Genomic DNA, 21,117 nt, shown 5'->3' with positions numbered 1-21,117 from the left:
TTATCCACACAAACAACTGTTTTTGACTCACCCCCCAATGATATATGTTTGTCCTATCCATCAGATATGTTGGTGCATAACGATGTGGTGCGCTTGCCCCGCTGTCTCCCCTGCTGGCCGCGCGTTCAGCTGTCTCAGTGGGGCTGGTGTGCGCGCGGGCTCTCAGGCACAATTTGTGGCGCGCGCTTGCGCACTAGCTCTTGACGGCTCTGGGTGCGCGTCTGGGACGGGGGGCAGCGACGCATGCGCCGCTTACGAGCATCGGGCCACGCCCACATACGTCTCATGTGATCGGTCACGTGAGGCCACACGTGACCGACACTATGATGCATAAGAGATCCGTCTCTTCACTTCCCCTCACTCCCCTCGAGGAATCAGCCGCAGGTGGCCGCGAAACATGCGTCGGGGTCCGCCATTGCGCTCTTATAGTCACTGACTTCCACCTGGCCTCTTACGTGGTAAGAACATTGATGATATAATTGACCTTTCAATAGATATCTCTGCCTTGGTATGTATTACTATCCCTACAGCATATGGGTAATATATTGGGTTCAGCCTGTAATTATTTATGTCTATTTTAAGTAGTAACTTATATATTTATTATAAACTGACCCGATTGTTTGCTCTACTATGTGGCTAGGCTATATTTATCTCTACCCATCCTAATATGAAATATGAGCTCTATCTATAGATAGAACTATTGGCCTTAATATCAGTGATTGTTGCTGCCATCTTTATGTACTTTTATGTTCACTATTGTTTATATACTCTTGTACTTTAAAAATGATGTAATAAAACTTAATCTTTTAATGCCGTTAAAACCTCTCTGTTCTCATTGAATATGTTGTCTCGTGTGGAGCACACAGACACACGGTTCGTGAGAACACACTGAGATGTGCACAGACCCATTCGTTTGAATGGATCTGCATGTGTCAGTGTCTCCGGTACGTGTGGAAACTGTCACCACTTGTACTGGAGATACTGCGTGTGAAAGAGCCCTTACATTGTAAAAGCCACTTCTGGGTCATGCAGAGCACAGCGTGACCCAGAGAGTCTGCAGAGGGGTGACGTCACTGAGAAGAGGAGAAGAACGGCGCTGGACACCGGAGAGAGCAGCGGTAGGTGAGTGTATTAATATACCCACACTACATTACATTCTCATATACACACAATCAATAAAAAAGTTAGCAGGGGTGCTTCTTTATCAAACCCTCCATTCTTGACAAAGGACAGGATTTTTAAAGTAAACAAGTAACTTGCAAGTTTGCTTTTTTTTTCAAGTACTTTGCAATTTTAACCATTTAACTGTTTGATATACTATAAGGGTAACTCTTTAAGTACTACCAGTGTAGAAAAGTGCTTTAAAGGGAATCTGTCAATAGGATCAACCATCCTAAGCAGTCTATATGGGCATGTAGGTGATAGGAAGCTGAATAAAATGATACCTTGATATCTGTGATCAGATGTTTTATTCCAAAGAAATCCACGTTTGTCTTTTATGTAAATGAGCTGTTCGGGACTATGGGCCGGATATTGATCTGCATGAGAATCTGCCCCCAGAGGTTATTTTCAATAAAGGGATGTATTACCAGTGTGATGTGTAATGGCCGCTGTCTGCTCTCCTGATCTCACTGCAGAGCTGTGTGTGATTATACCTGACACATCTGCAGATTCCCCTCAGCTCCAGCTTCCATCTCACAGGCAGACAGGGTTGCAATGCAGCAGAGCTGTGAGAGCTGCAGCAAATGTGTTTGTACTGAGACAAAGTTCAGTTCTACTGTACTATGTTAGTTACATGTCTCACACTGTTAACCTCCCCCTTTCATTTACAATAAGCTCTGGAGACAGATTATCATGCAGATCAGTGTCCGGCCCATAGATCCTAACAGCTCATTAACTTATAAGAAAAATGTGGATTAATCTGGAATAAGACATTGAATCCCAGATATCTTACATGTCCATATAGACGGCTTAGAAGGGTTGTTCCTACTGTCAGATTCCTTTTAAGAGGCTTCCAAAGATTTTTCAAAATTAAGCAAAGAGTAAAGAATGTTGTAAAATAAAGAAATAAGTATAATTTACCAATTGAAAGCTCCGGCACTTTGGTGGTCCCTGCTGGAACTGAAAGTGATAACATTATGTACATCACTTATGTGCTAAAGGTAAATTATTAACAATATCTTAGAAACAAATATACCTTATATATAACTACTGTAGCAGGTCTGAGCTATTTTACCAACTTATGATTGAAGAAAACCCTCAGAAATCATTAAAAAACTGTTAAATATATTTACTCAGGTTTCTTTTGTGTAATGTTACATTTTGTTTAGCCACTTTCCTTAGTAAGAATGTGCACTAATGCTGCTATCAGAGTTACATGTCAGTTTTACACATCCAAAATTTACAGTCCGAGCACGGACCCAAATTAGTCAGATTCATAGACATATACGAGGCTGATGAGTTCAGGTCTGGAGACCTGCGGCCAATCTGGACATTGGTTTCTGTACTTGGCCTGTAAAAGTTGGAAGTGTCAGAAACCTGCCTTATTGTGGAATTGTTTTTTTTATTGCATTTACTTATAATTTACCATAATATAAAGAAGTTTTCTGTCTTTAGAAAAAAAAAATCTATAGCACAGTTTATGGTAGAAAGTAACATATATGGCCATACTCATTTTGTATAATCTCTCTTTCCCCCAGCTCCACTGATAATAACGCATGACAGTCTCTGATTCCATTGCTGCAAGGATTACATTAGATTCTGTGATTGCTGAGGTCAGTCACTTCTCTAGGGGAAAATATTACAAGAGATGTCAACTTTTATGTAGCCAAAGTCTTAAAAGTTCCGCAATTGATGTAATGCTGAAAGTAGGCAGCAGGTGGCTCTGTGACGTCCTACAATTCAACAGATCACATTTTGCAGTAGTAGTTGGCTGAGAGAAGGTGGAAGGTGCTGTAAAAACGTAACCATTTCATGCCCACTTGTTAGTGCAGGTTGCTTTTATTAATTTAATATGCACCTTGCATATTGATTTTTTTTTACATTTACAGTAGGCATTGACTACATGGCGATTCCTGCACATTACAAAATGTGCAGACAAAGATTGATTTGTGCAGCTGCTACATCGCAGTGTAGATGGAAGTGAGTGGGGTGACATTGGGACCCCAGAGTACCGCAACCGCAAGAATCACATTGCAAAAAGTTGCAACCAGTTGGACATTTTGTGACTTGCTTGTCGCAGTTGCAGTACCCTTGGGGTCACAATGTCACCTCCTTTATCTGTATTACGCTTCGGTGAAGGAACAGCATACAGCAATTTTTGGTCAACAATTTTATGGCCATAAGCACCATACTGTGAAGTGTGCACTCAAAAAATAACGCTGATGCCCACAATCACAATTTGCAGTGATCGTGTAATATGGTGCACAGTCGTAAGGAAGACAGGATACAGCACCACCATATAACTGTATGATATGTAAGGGCTCACTTTTTTGCCAACAGTCTTGGGCCAGTTTCATGCAGTCATATCACAACATAAGCTAACTAGCTATTGAACTCGTTCTACGCCCGGGTGGCGAGCATTTTATTGGTATATGGTCTCCCATGCTGGTATGTGCTGCCCCCCCTGGTATTTTTGCTGCCCCCATCCTGTCCCCACCATCCTATCCTGGTATGCATGGCACCCCTCATCCCCATCCTGGTATGCATGGCACCCCTCATCCCCATCCTGGTATGTATGGCACCCATCATCTCCATCCTGGTATGCATGGCACCCCTCATCCCCATCCTGGTATGCATGGCACCCTTCACCCGCAATCCTGGTATGCATGGCACCCCTCACCCCCAATCCTAGTATGCATGGCACCCCTCACCCCCAATCCTAGTATATATGGCAACCCTCACCCCCAATCCTAGTATGCATGGCACCCCTCACCCCTAATCCTGGTATGCATGGCCCTCTCAGCCTTATCCTTGTATGCATGGGCCCCTCACCTCCATCCTGGTATGCATGGCACCCCTCACCCCAATCCAGGTATGCATGGCACCCCTCATCCCCAATCCTGGTATGCATGGCACCCCATCTCTCATCCTGGTATGCATGGCCCCCTCATCCCAAATTTGGTATACATGGCACCCCTCATTCCAAATCTGGTATGCATTTCACCCCTCATCCCAATCCTGGTATGCATGGCACCCCATCTCTCATCCTGGTATGCATGGCACCACTCATCCCCCAATCCTGGTATGCATGGCACCCCATCCCTCATCCTGGTATGCATGGTACCCCGCAACCCTATTCTGGTATGTATGGTACCCCTCATCCTGGTATACATGGCACCCCTCATCCCAATTCTGGTATGTATGGCACCCCTCATCCCCCAATCCTGGTATGTATCGTACCCAATCCAGGGGCGTACATAGGAATCATGGGGCCCCATAGCAGAAGTTCTAATTGGGCCCCCCCCCCAAAAAAAATAAAAAAATATTTGTCTGTGTCACAGAAGAGCAGATCTCACAACTTTCCAGCCTTTACACAGTAATTTTCCTCCTGCTGAAGTCCTAAATTCCTCTTTCATTGCCCCATAAAGTGTGATTCCAACAAAAGTGCCCCTCAAACACAGTATGATACCCGCATGGTGAATTCCTCCACATGCACAGTATGATGACCCTACTGTGCCCCACCTCAACTCCCAAGGCAAAGTATGGTGACCCCAACACAGTATGATCCTCCAACTGTGACCCCCCAAAGCTCTCCATACACTATAATGTGCCTACATACAGTATAATGGCCCGCACGAGCCCTCCAAACAGTATAATGGACCCCACACAACCCTCACACTGTATAATTGCTTTCATACAGTATAATGGTCCCCCACATAGCCCTCAAAATATTATAATGGCTCCACAGCCTTCCATAGAGTATAATACACCACCAATAATCCTCCATATAGTATAATGCGCCCCCCATAATCCTCCATATAGTATAATGAACTTCCCATGGTCCTCCATAGAATATAATGCACTCCCCATAGTCCTCCATACAGTATATTACACACCCCATAGGGTTAAATGCAGCCCCCATATAGTATAATGCACCACACAGTCGTGCAGTATTATGGGCACCATGTACTCACTGATTTTAAAATACCATATATTTTAAATAAGCCGACCCGAGTATAAGCCGAGGCCCCTAATTTTACCACAAAAAACTGGGAAAACGTATTGACTTGAGTATAAGCCTAGTGTGAGAAATGCAGCAGCTATTGGTAAATTTCCCTATCCTGGTATGTGTGGTACCCCCTCATCCCCCAATCCTGGTATGTGTGGCCTCCCCAATCCTGGTATGTGTGGCCTCCCCAACCCTGGTATGTGTGGCCTCCCCAATCCCCCAATCCTGGTATGTGTGGCCTCCCTAATCCCCCATTCCTGGTATGTGTGGCCTTCCCAATCCCCCCAAACCTGGTATGTGTGGCCTCCCCAATCCTGGTATGTGTGGCCTCCCCAATCCCCCCAATCCTGGTATGTGTGGCCTCCCCAATCCCCCCAATCCTGGTATGTGTGGCCTCCCCAATCCCCCAAACCTGGTATGTGTGGCCTCCCCAATCCCCCATTCCTGGTATGTGTGGCCTTCCCAATCCCCCCAATCCTGGTATGTGTGGCCTCCCCAATCCCACCAATCCTGGTATGTGTGGCCTCCCCAATCCCACCAATCCTGGTATGTGTGGCCTCCCCAATCCCCCCAATCCTGGTATGTGTGGCCTCCCCAATCGCCCCAAACCTGGTATGTGTGGCCTCCCCAATCCCCCCAATCCTGGTATGTGTGGCCTCCCCAATCCCCCAATCCTGGTATGTGTGGCCTCCCCAATCCCCCCAATCCTATTATGTATGGCCCCAATCACTGCACACATAAAATAATAAACACTTATACTCACCTTCCTTCCTCACCTCTGCTCCAGCGCTGAGTCCTGTCTGCTGCAGTTCATGTCGGCATCTGAGCAACGCGCGCTCTCAGAAGCCGAGGTGAGCTGCTGTTGCCGGCACATTCATGCTTCTCCATCCCGGGACTATGGGCGTGGAGAAGCGTGAATATGCATTCTCTTTAGCAGCGGGCACTGACAGCAGGAGCCGGGGCTCAGCACTCCTCCTTGGCCGCTACTTAAGAGAATGAATATTCCCTCTTCTCCACGCCCATGGGAGTAGAGAAGAGGGAATATTCATGTAACTTTAGCAGCGGGCACACGAGGTAGATGCAGCAGCGACTACCGCGTGTGCCTGCTCCTCCACCGCCGCAACCCGCTCCTCCGCCACCGCTATCTCCCTCCCCCCTAATACTCACCTAACCTCCTGGTTCCCAGGCTGTTTGGGGCCCTCCCGGCTCACGGGCCCCCTTCCGATCACGGGCCCCATAGCAGTGGCGTGGCCTGCCGCCATTGGCGGTACACCACTGACCCAATCCCTCATCCTGGTATGCATGGCACCACTCATCCCCCAGTCCTGGTATCCATGACACCCCATCCCTCATCCTGGTATGCATAGTACACTGCATCCCTATTCGGGTATTTATAGTACCCCTTATCCTGGTATACATGGCACCCATCATCCCAATTCTGGTATGTATGGCCTCTTCATCCCAGAAACCTGGCATGCATGGCACCCAATCCCTAATCCTGGTATGCATGGCTCCCTCATCCTCAATCCTGGTATGTATGGCCCCCTCATCCCTATCCTGGTATGCATGGCACTCCTCATCCCCCAATCCTGGTATGCATCGCACCCCTCATCCCCAATCCTGGTATGCATGGTACCCCTCATCCCTATTCTGGTATACATGATACCCCTCATCCCTCTTCGGGTATGCATGGTACCCCTCATTCTGGTATGCATAGCACCCCATCCCTCATCCTGGTATGCATGGTACCCCTCATGCCTATTCTGATATGCATGGCACCCCTCATCCCCATTGCTGGTATGCATGGCACCCCTCATCCCTATTGCTGGTATGCATGGCACCCCTCACCCCCCAATCCTGGTATGCATGGTACCCTTACCCCCCAATCCAGGTATGCATGGTCCTCTCACCCCCCAATCCTGGTATGCATGGTCCCCTCACCCCCCAATCCAGGTATGCATGGTCCCCTCACCCCCCAATCCTGTTATGCATGGTCCCCTCACCCCCCAATCCTGTTATGCATGGTCCCCTCACCCCCCAATCCTGGTATGCATGACCCCCTCATCCCCCAATCCTGGTATGCTTAGCCCCCCTCATCCCCCAATCCTGGTATGCTTGGCACCCCTCATCCCCTTTGCTGGTATGCATGGCAGCCCTCATGCCCTAATCCTGGTATGTGTGGCCCCCTCATCTCCCAATCCTGGTATGTATGACCCCCTCATCACCCAATCCTGGTATGTGTGGCCCCCTCACCACCCAATCCTGGTATGTATGGCCCCCTCATCCCCCAATCCTGGTATGTGTGGCCCCCCATCATCTCACAATCCTGGTAGGTATGGCCCCCTCATCCCCCAAACCTGGTAGGTATGGCCCTCTCATGCCCCAATCCTGGTAGGTATGGCCACCTCATCCCCCAATCCTGGTATGCATTGCACCTCTCACCCCCCAATCCTGGTATGCATGGCCCCCCTCATCCCCCAATCCTGGTATGTATGGCCCCTCATCCCCAATCCTGGTATACATGGCCCCCTCATCCCCAATCCTGGTATACATGGCCCCCTCATCCCCCAATCCTGGTATGCGTGGCACCCCTCACCCCCCAATCCTGGTATGCATGACCCCCCTCACCCCCCAATCCTGGTATGCATGACCCCCCTCACCCCCCAATCCTGGTATGTATAGCACCCCTCATCCCTTTCACGCTGCACACATACAAAAAAATAAACACTTATACTCACCTTTCTTCCCTGTGCTCCAGCGTGGTCTGTTCTGCTGGAGGCTGAGGGAAGAGTGAGGCGCCAGAGTATGTGCATGCCCATACCGCGCTGTCCGGTGCCATTTTGCTGAAGACACACTGCAAATGCGCCAATTCCAGCGCCTCACTCCTACCCCGATCTCCGGCGAAGAGAGGCGCCGCGGCAACGCTCCTCCCGGTCAGGTAAGCATGTAAGTATGGCGCCGGAGATTGCGGTATGCGATCAGTGTCTACGCATACCGCGATCTCCGGTGCCATACACTCCTCTTACTTGTAACGGCTCAATGCGTTCTTCTATCTGGAGCCAGACTGCTCAGGCATGTCACGCTTGCGCAGTCTTTAAGGGCTTCAGACAGAGACAAGCATTTCTGGTTATATTATAGATGCCCATATTATGCCCCAACAGCTGGAACCTTACATTTCTATGGAAATAAAAGCCTTGTGTTACCCTGCCTCCTCTTCCTGACTTTGAGCTCCTGACACCCCATGTTCTACCCAATCCACTTTACCTCCTTACAGAGTCTTGCAAATTTGCGACTTGGCATTGATACTCCCACAGTGTTTGTTTAACCCTGTCCTGACACCTTTGTTCTCCATTATACCTCACTGCTGACCCAGTGCCCCTGCTACCGAGTCCTTGTTCCCTAGACATCAAACAGAGTCCCTGTTATCTATCTACTCTCTGCTTTTCCCCACAGGCCTTATTGGTACCCAATCAAAGAACGAAGAATAATCAAGTTGCATGGATGATTGGAACCTGTGATGATCAGATTGACCAAGTGATGGGAATCTTAAGGAAGTATTGGGGAGTGATCCAGATTTACAGTATTGTATCTCTGACTATTACTGACTGACTATTACTTTCAGAAATGGACGATCAAGTAAAAAGAGATAGGTACATAGCCACTATGAACTGCCTAGAAAATCGAGGGTGTGGCTGGATGACAAACCTCTGGGTACATATCATTCTAGAATGTGTAACTTCTGTAGATTTATTTCACCTGGAAAAGTACTGACAGTGCCTCAACCTGAAAAATCTTCTATAGCAGGCATTTTGTAAAGTGTAAAACTATGGCTGTTATTTATCTCTGTTCTTGTTAATTCCCACTGAATTATGTGGGAAAAATGAAACTTTTGGAGATGTATAGAGGAACATATGGGTGATATTTGGCCTAATAGAAACACCACTATGGCCTGACACGTCCATTCAGTCCACGGAGAAGATACTAACTCTACATCATTTAAAGTCCATGATGTTGTGCTGCCATTAAAATGAAAAGGTGATTGGAATTAAAAAAAAAATCCTTCAGAGAGACGCTAGATGGATATTTCAAATGAATTCTGTTTCTAGTTTTTTTCTAGTAAGGTTCCATAACTGACTTGGATTTTCCTCTTCTTTTTTTTAAATCTCCTTCTTTTCCTTTTTTCACTTTTCATTTCTGTTCAGTTAATATTAGGCCCTATTATGGATGAATTATATTATATGAAATGGTACCTGTTATGGTCTAATGATTTCATTGATCTGACCTTATTGTCAGCATACTCCTTAACTGGACCTGACATATTATAACTATCTATTAATTATTCTTTATATCTCATTATTTTTCCCTATGCTTGTATTCAATGGGATTTACCTTTGGTTAAAATGGGGTTGCTCCTCAATTTTAAATGGTGGGACACATTGGCAGCATGGTGGAATGCACGCCGTTCTGTGTATTTGGTTAGCTGCCCTTCTAAGCAGGTGGACAAACAAACACAGACATTGTGATAAACTCCAAGTACTGATTAGGCAAGAATGGGTTATCATCATCAGGATTTGGCCCAGAAGATGATATCCAGCAAGACAGAGTGAATTGTAGAAGTCTTGAAAAATAAGCTTCAACACTGTAAATATCAATCTTTGAATAATCTTGATGTATTTGTCAATACAATTTTGCAATGATTTTAATTGTACTTCAGTATGCCATACAAACTCCTGACTAAAATATCTAAAACTAGCTGAATCCTCTTTTGGAGACAGTCCTGGTACTTACTGGACTTTCTTGGGTGCCCTGAAGCCTTCTAATAAGCAATTGAACCTCTATCTTTGAAGTTCTTGATGATCCAATAAATGGTTGATTTCAGGGCAATCTTACAGGCAGCAATGTCCTTACTTGTAAATCCCTTTTTATGCAAAGCCATGATGTCTGCACTTGTTTTCTTGGATGTAACAATGGTTAACCAAAGAATACAATGATTTCAAGCACCAGCCCCCTTCAAAAAAACCTAGCTGCTCTTAGCATTCAATGAGCATGGCAGAGTGATATCAGCTGCATTGTCCTTGTTAACACTTTATCCTGAGCTAATGAGAAGATGACTGAAGTGATGTAAGCTGATTATTTTGTGGCAGGGTGGAAAGTCAGTGTAAATGATTAAGGTAATTTTCATGGCAATGAATAACTTTTTTTGCCATTCATCTGATCACTCTTCATAACAGTTCAAAGTTAGCGCAAATTGTTACTTTAAAATTGTAGCTGCAATCTTTGTGAAAACTAAAATTTGTGTCAGTCTCAAAACTTTTAGCTACAATTGTACAATTAGAAACATACTCACTGATAAGTGCCCTCATTAATTATAAATAATAATTCTAGATAAAGCTGCCATACTGTACTCACAAACAACGACGCCATAAGATATCTGTAAATAATGCTGTCATATGAAGTTAGCTAAAAAGGAAAAGGCAAAAAGCCAAAAGATTAATATAATAATAATAGTAATAATAATAATAAATAATTTCTCAAAGTTGAAACCGTTTCTTCTGACGAAGGCTTATGGCAAAACTTACATTGGAGCTGACACCTTTCCAACCAGGAAACTATAGGTATAAAATACCATCCATACATTACTTTTCCTATTACCATACTCCATTATAATTAATTCTATCAAGCTAACTACCGGTAACCACTTTGATGTGCATTTTATTATCTGCATGGCCATTTAGATCACTTTATTGGGCATCCTCATGGTTGTTTACCATACAGTGGTGGCCAAAAGTATTGGCACCCCTGCAATTCTGTCAGATAATACTCAGTTTCTTCCTGAAAATGATTGCAATCACAAATTCTTTGGTATTATTATCTTCATTTAATTTGTCTTCAATGAAAAAACACAAAAAGAATTGTCGTAAAGCCAAATTGGATACAATTCCACACCAAACCTATAAAAGGGGGTGGACAAAAGTATTGGCACTGTTTGAAAAATCATGTGATGCTTCTCTAATTCGTGTAATTAACAGCACCTGTAACTTACCTGTGGCACCTAACAGGTGTTGGCAATAACTAAATCACACTTGCAGCCAGTTAACATGGATTAAAGTTGACTCAACCTCTGTCCTGTGTCCTTGTGTGTACCACATTGAGCATGGAGAAAAGAAAGAAGACCAAACAACTGTCTGAGGACTTGAGAAACCAAATTGTGAGGAAGCATGAGCAATCTCAAGGCTACAAGTCCATCTCCAAAGACCTGAATGTTCCTGTGTCTTCCGTGCGCAGTGTCATCAAGAAGTTTAAAGCCCATGGCACTGTGGCTAACCTCCCTAGATGTGGACGGAAAAGAAAAATTGACGAGAGATTTCAACGCAAGATTGTGCGGATGGTGGGTAAAGAACCTCGACTAACATCCAAACAAGTTCAAGCTGCCCTGCAGTCCAAGGGTACAACAGTGTCAACCCGTACTATCCGTCGGCGTTTGAATGAAAAGGGACTGTATGGTAGGATACCCAGGAAGACCCCACTTCTTACCCCGAGACATAAAAAAGCCAGGCTGGAGTTTGCCAAAACTTACCTGAGAAAGCCTAAAACGTTTTGGAAGAATGTTCTCTGGTCAGATGAGACAAAAGTAGAGCTTTTTGGGAAAAAGCATCAACATAGGGTGTACAGGAAAAAAAAAGAGGCATTCAAAGAAAAGAACACGGTCCCTACAGTCAAACATGGCGGAGGTTCCCTGATGTTTTGGGGTTGCTTTGCTGCCTCTGGCACTGGACTGCTTGACCGTGTGCATGGCATTATGAAGTCTGAAGACTACCAAAAAATTTTGCAGCATAATGTGGGGCCCAGTGTGAGAAAGCTGGGTCTCCCTCAGAGGTCATGGGTCTTCCAGCAGGACAATAACCCAAAACACACTTCCAAAAGCACTATAAAATGGTTTGAGAGAAAGCACTGGAGACTTCTAAGGTGGCCAGCAATGAGTCCAGACCTGAATCCCATACAACACCTGTGGAGAGATCTCAAAATGGCAGTTTGGAGAAGGCACCCTTCAAATATCAGGGACCTGGAGCAGTTTGCCAAAGAAGAATGGTCTACAATTCCAGCAGAGCATTGTAAGAAACTCATTGATGGTTACCGGAAGCGGTTGTTCGCAGTTATTTTGGCTAAAGGTTGTGCAACCAAGTATTAGGCTGAGGGTGCCAATACTTTTGTCTGGCCCATTTTTGGAGTTTTGAGTGAAATGATCAATGATTTGATTTTTGCTTCATTCTCTTTTGTGTTTTTTCCTTGCAAGCAAATTAAATGAAGATAATAATACCAAAAAATTTGTGATTGCAATCATTTTCAGGAAGAAACTGAGTATTATCTGACAGAATTGCAGGGGTGCCAATACTTTTGGCCACCACTGTATATATTTCCCCTATAGCACATATGTGTTTCTAAACCTCTACTATTTTATGGCAACATATTGTTTCAGTTTTGCTCAATTATTTACAAAATTGCATAATTTTGAAAAAGCATTGTACCAATTGGTCTCCTCCTGTTTGCCCTGCCAGCTTTTACCATTGTGTGTCTCAGTTGGTTTTATGTGTACTTGTCTACATATATGTTCAATTATTATTATTACATATTTTTCTACCGATTCTCTGGTTATCAACCCTTTATTTTGTTTGTAATATTTTTTAGTAGATGCTAATATGCAATCCATCATTTATCACTTCCCAATATACACTGTTTTTCACATTAACCTACAGAAGCAAAATGTACATTTTTGATCAAAACAGTGTTACTAAGAACCCTATTTTATTTATATGCACTTGCTTTTTATTATTTACAGCAGGGTTTATTTTCATTTTGCTTCTTGTAGGTTTTTCTGACTTATGGCCATTGTGAAACATGCATTCATGTGCTGCATGTATACCATTTTAAACCTAGCTCAAATATTGTGGTTTTTATACTGTCTTTCACATTGTTGGCAATTTATGATTAATTGGGCTTTATACACAGATCTGCACAATCTGAATCCTTCTATACTATACCGTAAACAAGCAATATTAAAAAATGCAGTAAAGTTAAAGGGGTATTCCCATCTTTAAGATCCCATCCCAATATATAATAGGTGTAATAATAATATTAGCAAATAATCTAGCTAATTTTCTCACATGAGACAACATATGCTCATGTGACCCCGGCCTTAAAGGGGTATTCCCATCACCAAGATCATATCCAAATATGTAGTATTTTAATAATAATAATAATAATAATAATAATAATAATATTAGCAAATACCTCCAATTAGAAAGGTAGTTCTTCTAATTAGCTATGTACCTTACCCCATGTGCAGGGCATTACAGTAGCTTTGATATCTCTGGTTACAGCCACTCATATAGTGAAAGTTAGTTAGTTGTTAGTGGCTGGGTTGTAACTATATATATCTAAGCTACTGTAATGCCCTGCACATAGGCTAAGCGACATAGCAAATCAGAAGAACTATACTACATTTCTAATTGGAGGTATTTGCTATTATTATCATTATTACACCTACTACATATTGAGATAGGATCTTGGAGATGGAAATACCCCTTAAGGATGGGTTAGATGCTGTAACACTTGATGCTCCTTTTTGATTATCTGGTGTCAGTTTACATCAGTTTATTACAATTTATTACTGAACCCATTTAACCGCATAGTTCAGTTTGCATGATGACCTGATATTCTCTTTCCTCATATGTGATATAAACAGGCTTCTTCAATGCAGCCTTCATTTTATAAGTAAATAGACCGACAAGACATGTCTGTGGAATGAAAAGGTTATGGATGTCCATGTGAAACAAGATATTTAAGCCAGGATATATTGGGCAGTTTTGAAGACACCATTACACTGTGGACGTGCTTGAGGCTGCAGATATTGTAAACCTGACATGAGTGTGTACAGGATCATTTCCATGAAGATTTACGGACCTCCTGGGAGGTTACAGAATGATTTATCCATTTTCCAATAGACTTTAGAATGGGAATGTTGCCCGTTTCTGGAATTTCATCTCCGCCAATCAGGCAGAATGCATCTACTTAGAGAAGAAGCATCTATCAGGTTACACAAAGGCTCCATCTGCTGCCTGAGTCAAGTCAAAGGGAAGAAGTAAGGAATTGCACTTTGTTCTGTATGCCTGCTCATGTATCCTGATGTCAACGGATAGATCCTACTGAGAATATAGTGCTTTCTACAACTAATGACCTATGGCTCACTTGTATCTTGGCTAAATCCCTCTATGCATTGAAGTGCTCCTTGTATTTAGGATAACTGAAGACTTTTGGTGCAGTCATGCCTAAACTGCAGAAGAAAGTTCTCTTTTGTCTGGCTGGTACACTGAGCTTTGGCTGTGCCCTGGCAATCGCTGCTGCGTTAGGCGTTCAGCTATGGGTAAAGGGAACAGTATTGTGCAAAACTGGAGCCCTGCTAGTCAACGCTACAGGGGATGAGCTGCACAAGTTTATTGGGGAGATCCAGTATGGCCTGTTCTACGGGGAAAGAGTGAAGCAGTGCGGACTTGGAGGGAGACCTACTACATTTTCATGTAAGTACAATCAATGCTGTAAATTTATTTATTTGTTTTTTAATTTATAAATGTTGAAGAATATTTTAATTATTCTGTCCTACATGCAATTTATTAATATGGATGAGAAAATGAGCAGTACACTGAGTGATATAATTCAGCCCCAAAATGTAGATCTTAGGGACCACAGCTGTGGGAAATAGTGGGAACTTGGTGATTTTTCTCTGGATGATACATATCTATGGTACATATATTACTTCCCCTAGATGTGTAAATTGCAAACAAAAAGCCTATGAGGAAATATACATTTATATATGTGTCTGAGTTTGGGCTTGTACTTATGTGTAGTAGATGATACCTGCACAGTTGTGGCATCTCCTGAAATGATATGCTTTATTCTAGAAAATACTACTTCAGTTAGTCTTTATTGGAAAAAAAATGATGCAAGTGAGCGTGTGAATTTTCAGAGACTTGTGAAAATGTTGTGATTGACAAAGGGTCATTTAATAGAAGAAAACAGGAAGACAATCGCGCAAAATAGGGTCTTACCCAGATAGAGGATATGAGAACGATAGGTTCAGGGATGTGCTCACCTGGGAGGGTTGTGGGACCACAACACCATAGAAAGCTCAGAAAAACAGCAGATCCAGGGTGCATACAAGGAGAGAAAAACCATGGAAGATGGATAACTGCGCTGCCCAAGACACCTTATGTTAAAAAACGAAATACGAAAGAACAGCGGTTTTATTAGCCAACGCGTTTCAAAGTTCACAGACTTCTTCATCAGGACAAAACCAAAATGTTTGTATTACTTTAGGAATCAGGAATGCCGCGTCTTATATTATTCATTGTCACAACTGTGTATGGACAGAAAAAATATGTTTGCTTCCACCGGAAGAATTTCTGACAATTAATAGGACTTGTTCTATCACATCTGATGCTTTCATAAATATAATGTTTTATTTGTCTATTTTTATGATTGTGACTATGGAGAAGATTTAGTCATGTCCACCAAAATGTCATAAATGTCCCCACCAATCGTTGAGGGATATCACCTGGAGCAAGGCAATAAGGAGTAACGGTAGATTACAAGGTTATTACATAAGGCTGGTTCACATGCTGTCAAGCCACATGTCGAAAAATTGTGTCTTTAAAAAAAAAATGTGTTCTTTCTTAAAGATATGGTGATTGTATGAATCTTTTTTGTTTATTTATTTCCCAAAAACTGTATATTCATTAACTGCATCTTTATAAAAGTAGTCAGTTTGTTATTCGCTGTGTGAACCCAGCCTAAATAATTCACAAGTATGACAGGTGCAATGAATATTTCCTCCACATATGCCAGCCAGAGTAAAATACAGCCAGAATAATTGTTTGGACATAATGAGTCTGAGTTCACATGGTGCAGATGTAGCGCCCCGAGGGCTCGGCCGCTACAGGGGTATTGCACCTCAGACCAGAGGTGTGATATTCCACTCCCAGGTAAGGATGGAGAATGGACCAGGGCTCAGTTAGCTGCATGCAGCACACACACCCCATTTCCGAGGGACAGCTCAACGGTGCTCCCACTAGACAGAAGTGCAGGCACGACCGACCATGTCCCTGCTGGAGTGGGGAGGGAGGGGTGGAACACCCAGTGCTGTAGGGGCAGATAGGGGGCGGTTTCTGAGCGTAGGTAGGAGCCCATTGGTTGCTGGTCAACTGGGCTCATGGCTAGAGGGAGGTATAAAAGGTGGGCACCATCTTAGATCTAAGTTCGTTCTGTGAGGAGAGGAGAGCTGACAGGGAGCAGCAGCTCAGGCTGAGTGCTGCTCCAGAGGCAGGCCTAGGGAAGAGGCCAGAGCCTGAGAGGAGAAGGAGAAGTGGGCCTAGAGAAGAGGCCGAGGAGGAGGTGAAGGGGAGCTGAGATTCTAGCTCATCTCAGCTCCAAGAGAAAGGAACAGGAGCAGAAAGGAACTGCAAAGAAGGAGAGACAGAGAAACAGAAGGGCTCAGGAACAAGAAGGTGGAAGGGACCCTAAGAACCCACGAGAATCCAGGGTGCAGGGTCAGGCAGATTAAGGGTACCGGATCCCAAGTTGGTGGAGGAGAAACAACCCTCAGCCAAAGACCGGTCGTCGTGATCATATATTGGTGCGACACCTCATCAAACCTGCTAGGAAGGCACCATATAGGACAGCGGAGGACGGGGCCCACGTTTAACCGCACAGGTCCGCGGCAGCTGGACAAAAGTGGGTCACTGGTGAGGCAGGCCAGAGAAAGGATAAAAGGGGGTCCTGTGCCATGCTCCTGAACTGCCTGGGAGTTGACCGAGCCCCACACCTGGTGGACGCAGCACGGCTCGGGCAGTCATTGCCAGCTGAAGTGACTTGGATATTAACCGTGAGTAAAGACGCTGGACTGCAGTACGTTGTCTGTGTGCTTTTTCGCTCCTCCGGCACTACCGGTACTGGGACTCTCACTACCATCACTCCCACCATTCACTACACTCCCCTTGGGCCGCACTCTTCCCGTGGGGAGTCACACTACCCCAGCTGCACACCTCATCAGCCCCAGCGGTCTGCATGCAGCGGCGGTTCCTAATAACCGCAATCCACGGGTGGCGTAGTCGGACATTATCTAAAGTACAGTAGCAGACTACCATTGGTCTGACCACCCTGAGCCGCGGGACCGGGCCGCCACTACTACTCCCAGCGTCTCCCTATTGCCCGGTTCCGCGTGCCCCACGGCCCAGGGGGCGAGTCAGCTTTGGCGTAGTCGGCAGGATCGTTACCCACCCGCCACAAGCGGGTATTGCGCGCCTGAAAAGAGACTGTTTTATTGTACCAAAGATGGCGCCCGCCCCAGAAGAACGAGCGCCATAATGTGCGCGCCAAAAGACAACAGGAAGCCACCTCCCATCGTGGGCCAGGTCCCAGAATGGCGCCAAAGAAGGAGCCCACCCCCAACAGCCATGAGTGCGGCTGTGGAGATGTCCGTCAATGTGGGGGGGCTGCCCCTGAGAGTGATTGTCAGCAGAATGCCCCAGGACCACCCCTCATGGGGGCGGAAAGAGAAGAAAACTGCGGGGCAGGGGGTGGTCTGGATCAGTCACACCAGACCGCACCCAAAGGTAGAGACAGGAACCAGCTCCAGCGCCCTGGCGCGTGGCCTGCTGCAGGCCGAATCCCCATGCAGCTTCACGGAGCTGCTAGCACACCTCCCCAAGGAAGACCCCGAGTATGTGCGGGCTGCGCTGGAGGAGCTGGACCGGAGGATGGTACGGGCGCAGCGGGACGTGATTGCCGGGTGGAAAGAAGAAATGGCCCGGCGGGCCGTGATCCTGCAGCAGGAGGCGCCGTCGACATCCAGCGGCACACCAGCCACCGAGGGCAGTGAAAGCAGAGCAGAGGCCGAGGACGACGCCGCGGAGGAGGCCGCGACTGCAGAGGCAGGTAACGGAGATGTCCCTACCCCGAACCCTGGGGCCGCCGACCTACCCCTGCACCCTGTTGCGGAGCCCAACGTACCTGAACCCGCCATCGACACCGTGCCTCCACCGCTACCAACCGGTTCCCAGGGCATCGACACCGCCAGTGAGCCCCGCCCCACGCCGTGCCCTCTGACCCCGGGCATGATCAGCAGACCACAATCGCAGGCCCGGTCGCAAGGCCTAGCGCCCCCGGACGCCGCCCGTCGATGGGAGTACTGCCGCCAACAGCTGGAGATGTTCGAGAGGGAGCAGCGGGAGCGGCGCATGAAACAGGAGAAGCTGCAGGTTCAGAGTGCGGAGCAGAAGATGAAGACCCGGCGAGATCCCCGAGCTGCCCGCGGTCCCCGAGTCACCGGGACTATCGTGAAATTTCACATGGAACATGGCTGGGGTTTCATTAAAGATCCTGAGACCATCAGCAACGTGTTCGTGACTAGGAGGGATGTAGAGAGCCACCTGCCAGAAGGTCATCAAGGGCGGGATCTATATCCAGGAGACGTGGTGTCCTACACCCAACACCAAGGCGTGAAGGGATGGTACGCCCTGCAGGTTCACAGAGTGGTAGAAGAGGAGGAGCAGTACCACTTGGACTCTGAGTACCAAGAGGGCCCGGACGGGCCTGAAGATCCGTATGAGGAGGAAGAAGGAGCGTTGCAAAGACACCGTTACCCGTGAACGGTAAAGTGGAATTGTAAATAGTTACCCGTAAGGGTGCAAAGGAACTGTGTGGGACTGTTACAGAGTGAAGTGTGGTCCCCGTTGGGACTGATATAGAACTGTGTGAACGTTATCCCCTATCCCCTAAGTAGCCAGGCTGAGGACTGTGAGCAACCATCCCTCTTTCCCTAACAGGCTGAGGACTGTGAGCAGCCATTCCCCTATCCCCACCGGCCGAGGACTGGGAACGGCCAATCCCTTGTATATAGTTGCGCTTCTTAAAGCGCCCCCTACTGGTTTTATAAAAGAACTGCAACGTCTACCTCAAGACAAGTTCGCTAGAGTGTTGCACCTTTAAGAAGAATGAACACCTGGTCGCAAGTTGCACCGCGACCGTGAACCAAGAATACAAGGATGTGCTTTAATTAAAAATGTTTTAGATTTTATATGCTGCTAAATAGTCATGTGAAAGTTTTCTATAATGTTTTATACAAAAGAGTTCCGGAAGTATTGAAAAAGTTTTCTATAATGTCTAGTGAAAAGAAAAGTATGTCCCATAAAGGGAACTGAACCGTATTGTCTGTTTCTAAATGTGAAAAGTTTTAAAAAAGTTTGCATGTCCTGTATTTAACTGTTTTTGCTCTTTTCCAGCCCGAGGACGTGCTGTGCTTTACCAGGGGGGAATGTAGCGCCCCGAAGGCTCGGCCGCTACAGGGGTATTGCACCTCAGACCAGAGGTGTGATATTCCACTCCCAGGTAAGGATGGAGAATGGACCAGGGCTCAGTTAGCTGCATGCAGCACACACACCCCATTTCCGAGGGACAGCTCAACGGTGCTCCCACTAGACAGAAGTGCAGGCACGACCGACCATGTCCCTGCTGGAGTGGGGAGGGAGGGGTGGAACACCCAGTGCTGTAGGGGCAGATAGGGGGCAGTTTCTGAGCGTAGGTAGGAGCCCATTGGTTGCTGGTCAACTGGGCTCATGGCTAGAGGGAGGTATAAAAGGTGGGCACCATCTTAGATCTAAGTTCGTTCTGTGAGGAGAGGAGAGCTGACAGGGAGCAGCAGCTCAGGCTGAGTGCTGCTCCAGAGGCAGGCCTAGGGAAGAGGCCGGAGCCTGAGAGGAGAAGGAGAAGTGGGCCTAGAGAAGAGGCCGAGGAGGAGGTGAAGGGGAGCTGAGATTCTAGCTCATCTCAGCTCCAAGAGAAAGGAACAGAAGCAGAAAGGAACTGCAAAGAAGGAGAGACAGAGAAACAGAAGGGCTCAGGAACAAGAAGGTGGAAGGGACCCTAAGAACCCACGAGAATCCAGGGTGCAGGGGTCAGGCAGATTAAGGGTACTGGATCCCAAGTTGGTGGAGGAGAAACAACCCTCAGCCAAAGACCGGTCGTCGTGATCATATATTGGTGCGACACCTCATCAAACCTGCTAGGAAGGCACCATATAGGACAGCGGAGGACGGGGCCCACGTTTAACCGCACAGGTCCGCGGCAGCTGGACAAAAGTGGGTCACTGGTGAGGCAGGCCAGAGAAAGGATAAAAGGGGGTCCTGTGCCATGCTCCTGAACTGCCTGGGAGTTGACCGAGCCCCACACCTGGTGGACGCAGCACGGCTCGGGCAGTCATTGCCAGCTGAAGTGACTTGGATATTAACCGTGAGTAAAGACGCTGGACTGCAGTACGTTGTCTGTGTGCTTTTTCGCTCCTCCGGCACTACCGGTACTGGGACTCTCACTACCATCACTCCCACCATCCACTACACCGCCCTGGGGCTGCACTCTTCCCGTGGGGAGTCACATCACCTCCGCTGCACCCATCATCAGCCCCAGCGGACTGACTTGCAGCGGCGGTTCCTAATAACCGCAATCCACGGGTGGCGTAGTTGGACATTATCTGAAGCACGTAGCAGACTACCATTGGTCTGACCACCCTGAGCCGTGGGACCGGGCCGCCACTACTACTCCCAGCATCTCCCTATCGCCCGGATCCGCGTGCCCCACGGCCCAGGGGGCGAGTCACAGACAGCTTACGGCTCGTTCAGATGAGCGTATTATACATACGTGAGCTGTCCTTGTTAAAAACGGAAAGTAAATGGACTAATGTTATTCAATAGGACTGTTCAGATGACAGTTCTTTCACATGTACCGAGTGTAAAAAAATTTCAGCATGCACTAGTCTCTTCTGCATGTCGTATCAAACTTACCTATTTAAGTCTATGGGGCGCACCAAAATCGTAACCTACGTGGATCATCTGTAAGGCAAT

At 46.4% G+C, this 21,117-nt stretch overlaps 1 protein-coding gene across 1 annotated transcript in view; it reads left to right on the top strand.

The window, feature by feature from the left end:
* Window positions 1-14,083: 14,083 nt before the first annotated feature.
* Window positions 14,084-21,117, top strand: part of CLRN1 (clarin 1) — a 45,227-nt gene continuing 38,193 nt past the window's right edge. The window contains exon 1 of the mRNA XM_073673063.1: window positions 14,084-14,745. Within this exon, the coding sequence (XP_073529164.1) occupies window positions 14,493-14,745 (253 nt within the window). The 5' untranslated portion in view covers window positions 14,084-14,492. The remainder of the gene's footprint in view (window positions 14,746-21,117) is intronic.

The sequence above is a fragment of the Phyllobates terribilis genome, unplaced genomic scaffold (assembly GCF_046119375.1).
Source record: "Phyllobates terribilis strain yellow unplaced genomic scaffold, ASM4611937v1 Scaffold_3__8_contigs__length_932513732, whole genome shotgun sequence".
NCBI classification, from domain to species: Eukaryota; Metazoa; Chordata; class Amphibia; order Anura; family Dendrobatidae; genus Phyllobates; species Phyllobates terribilis.
The sequence above is the reverse complement of the archived record's forward strand: the minus strand, read 5'-3'. Positions and strand labels throughout refer to the sequence as shown.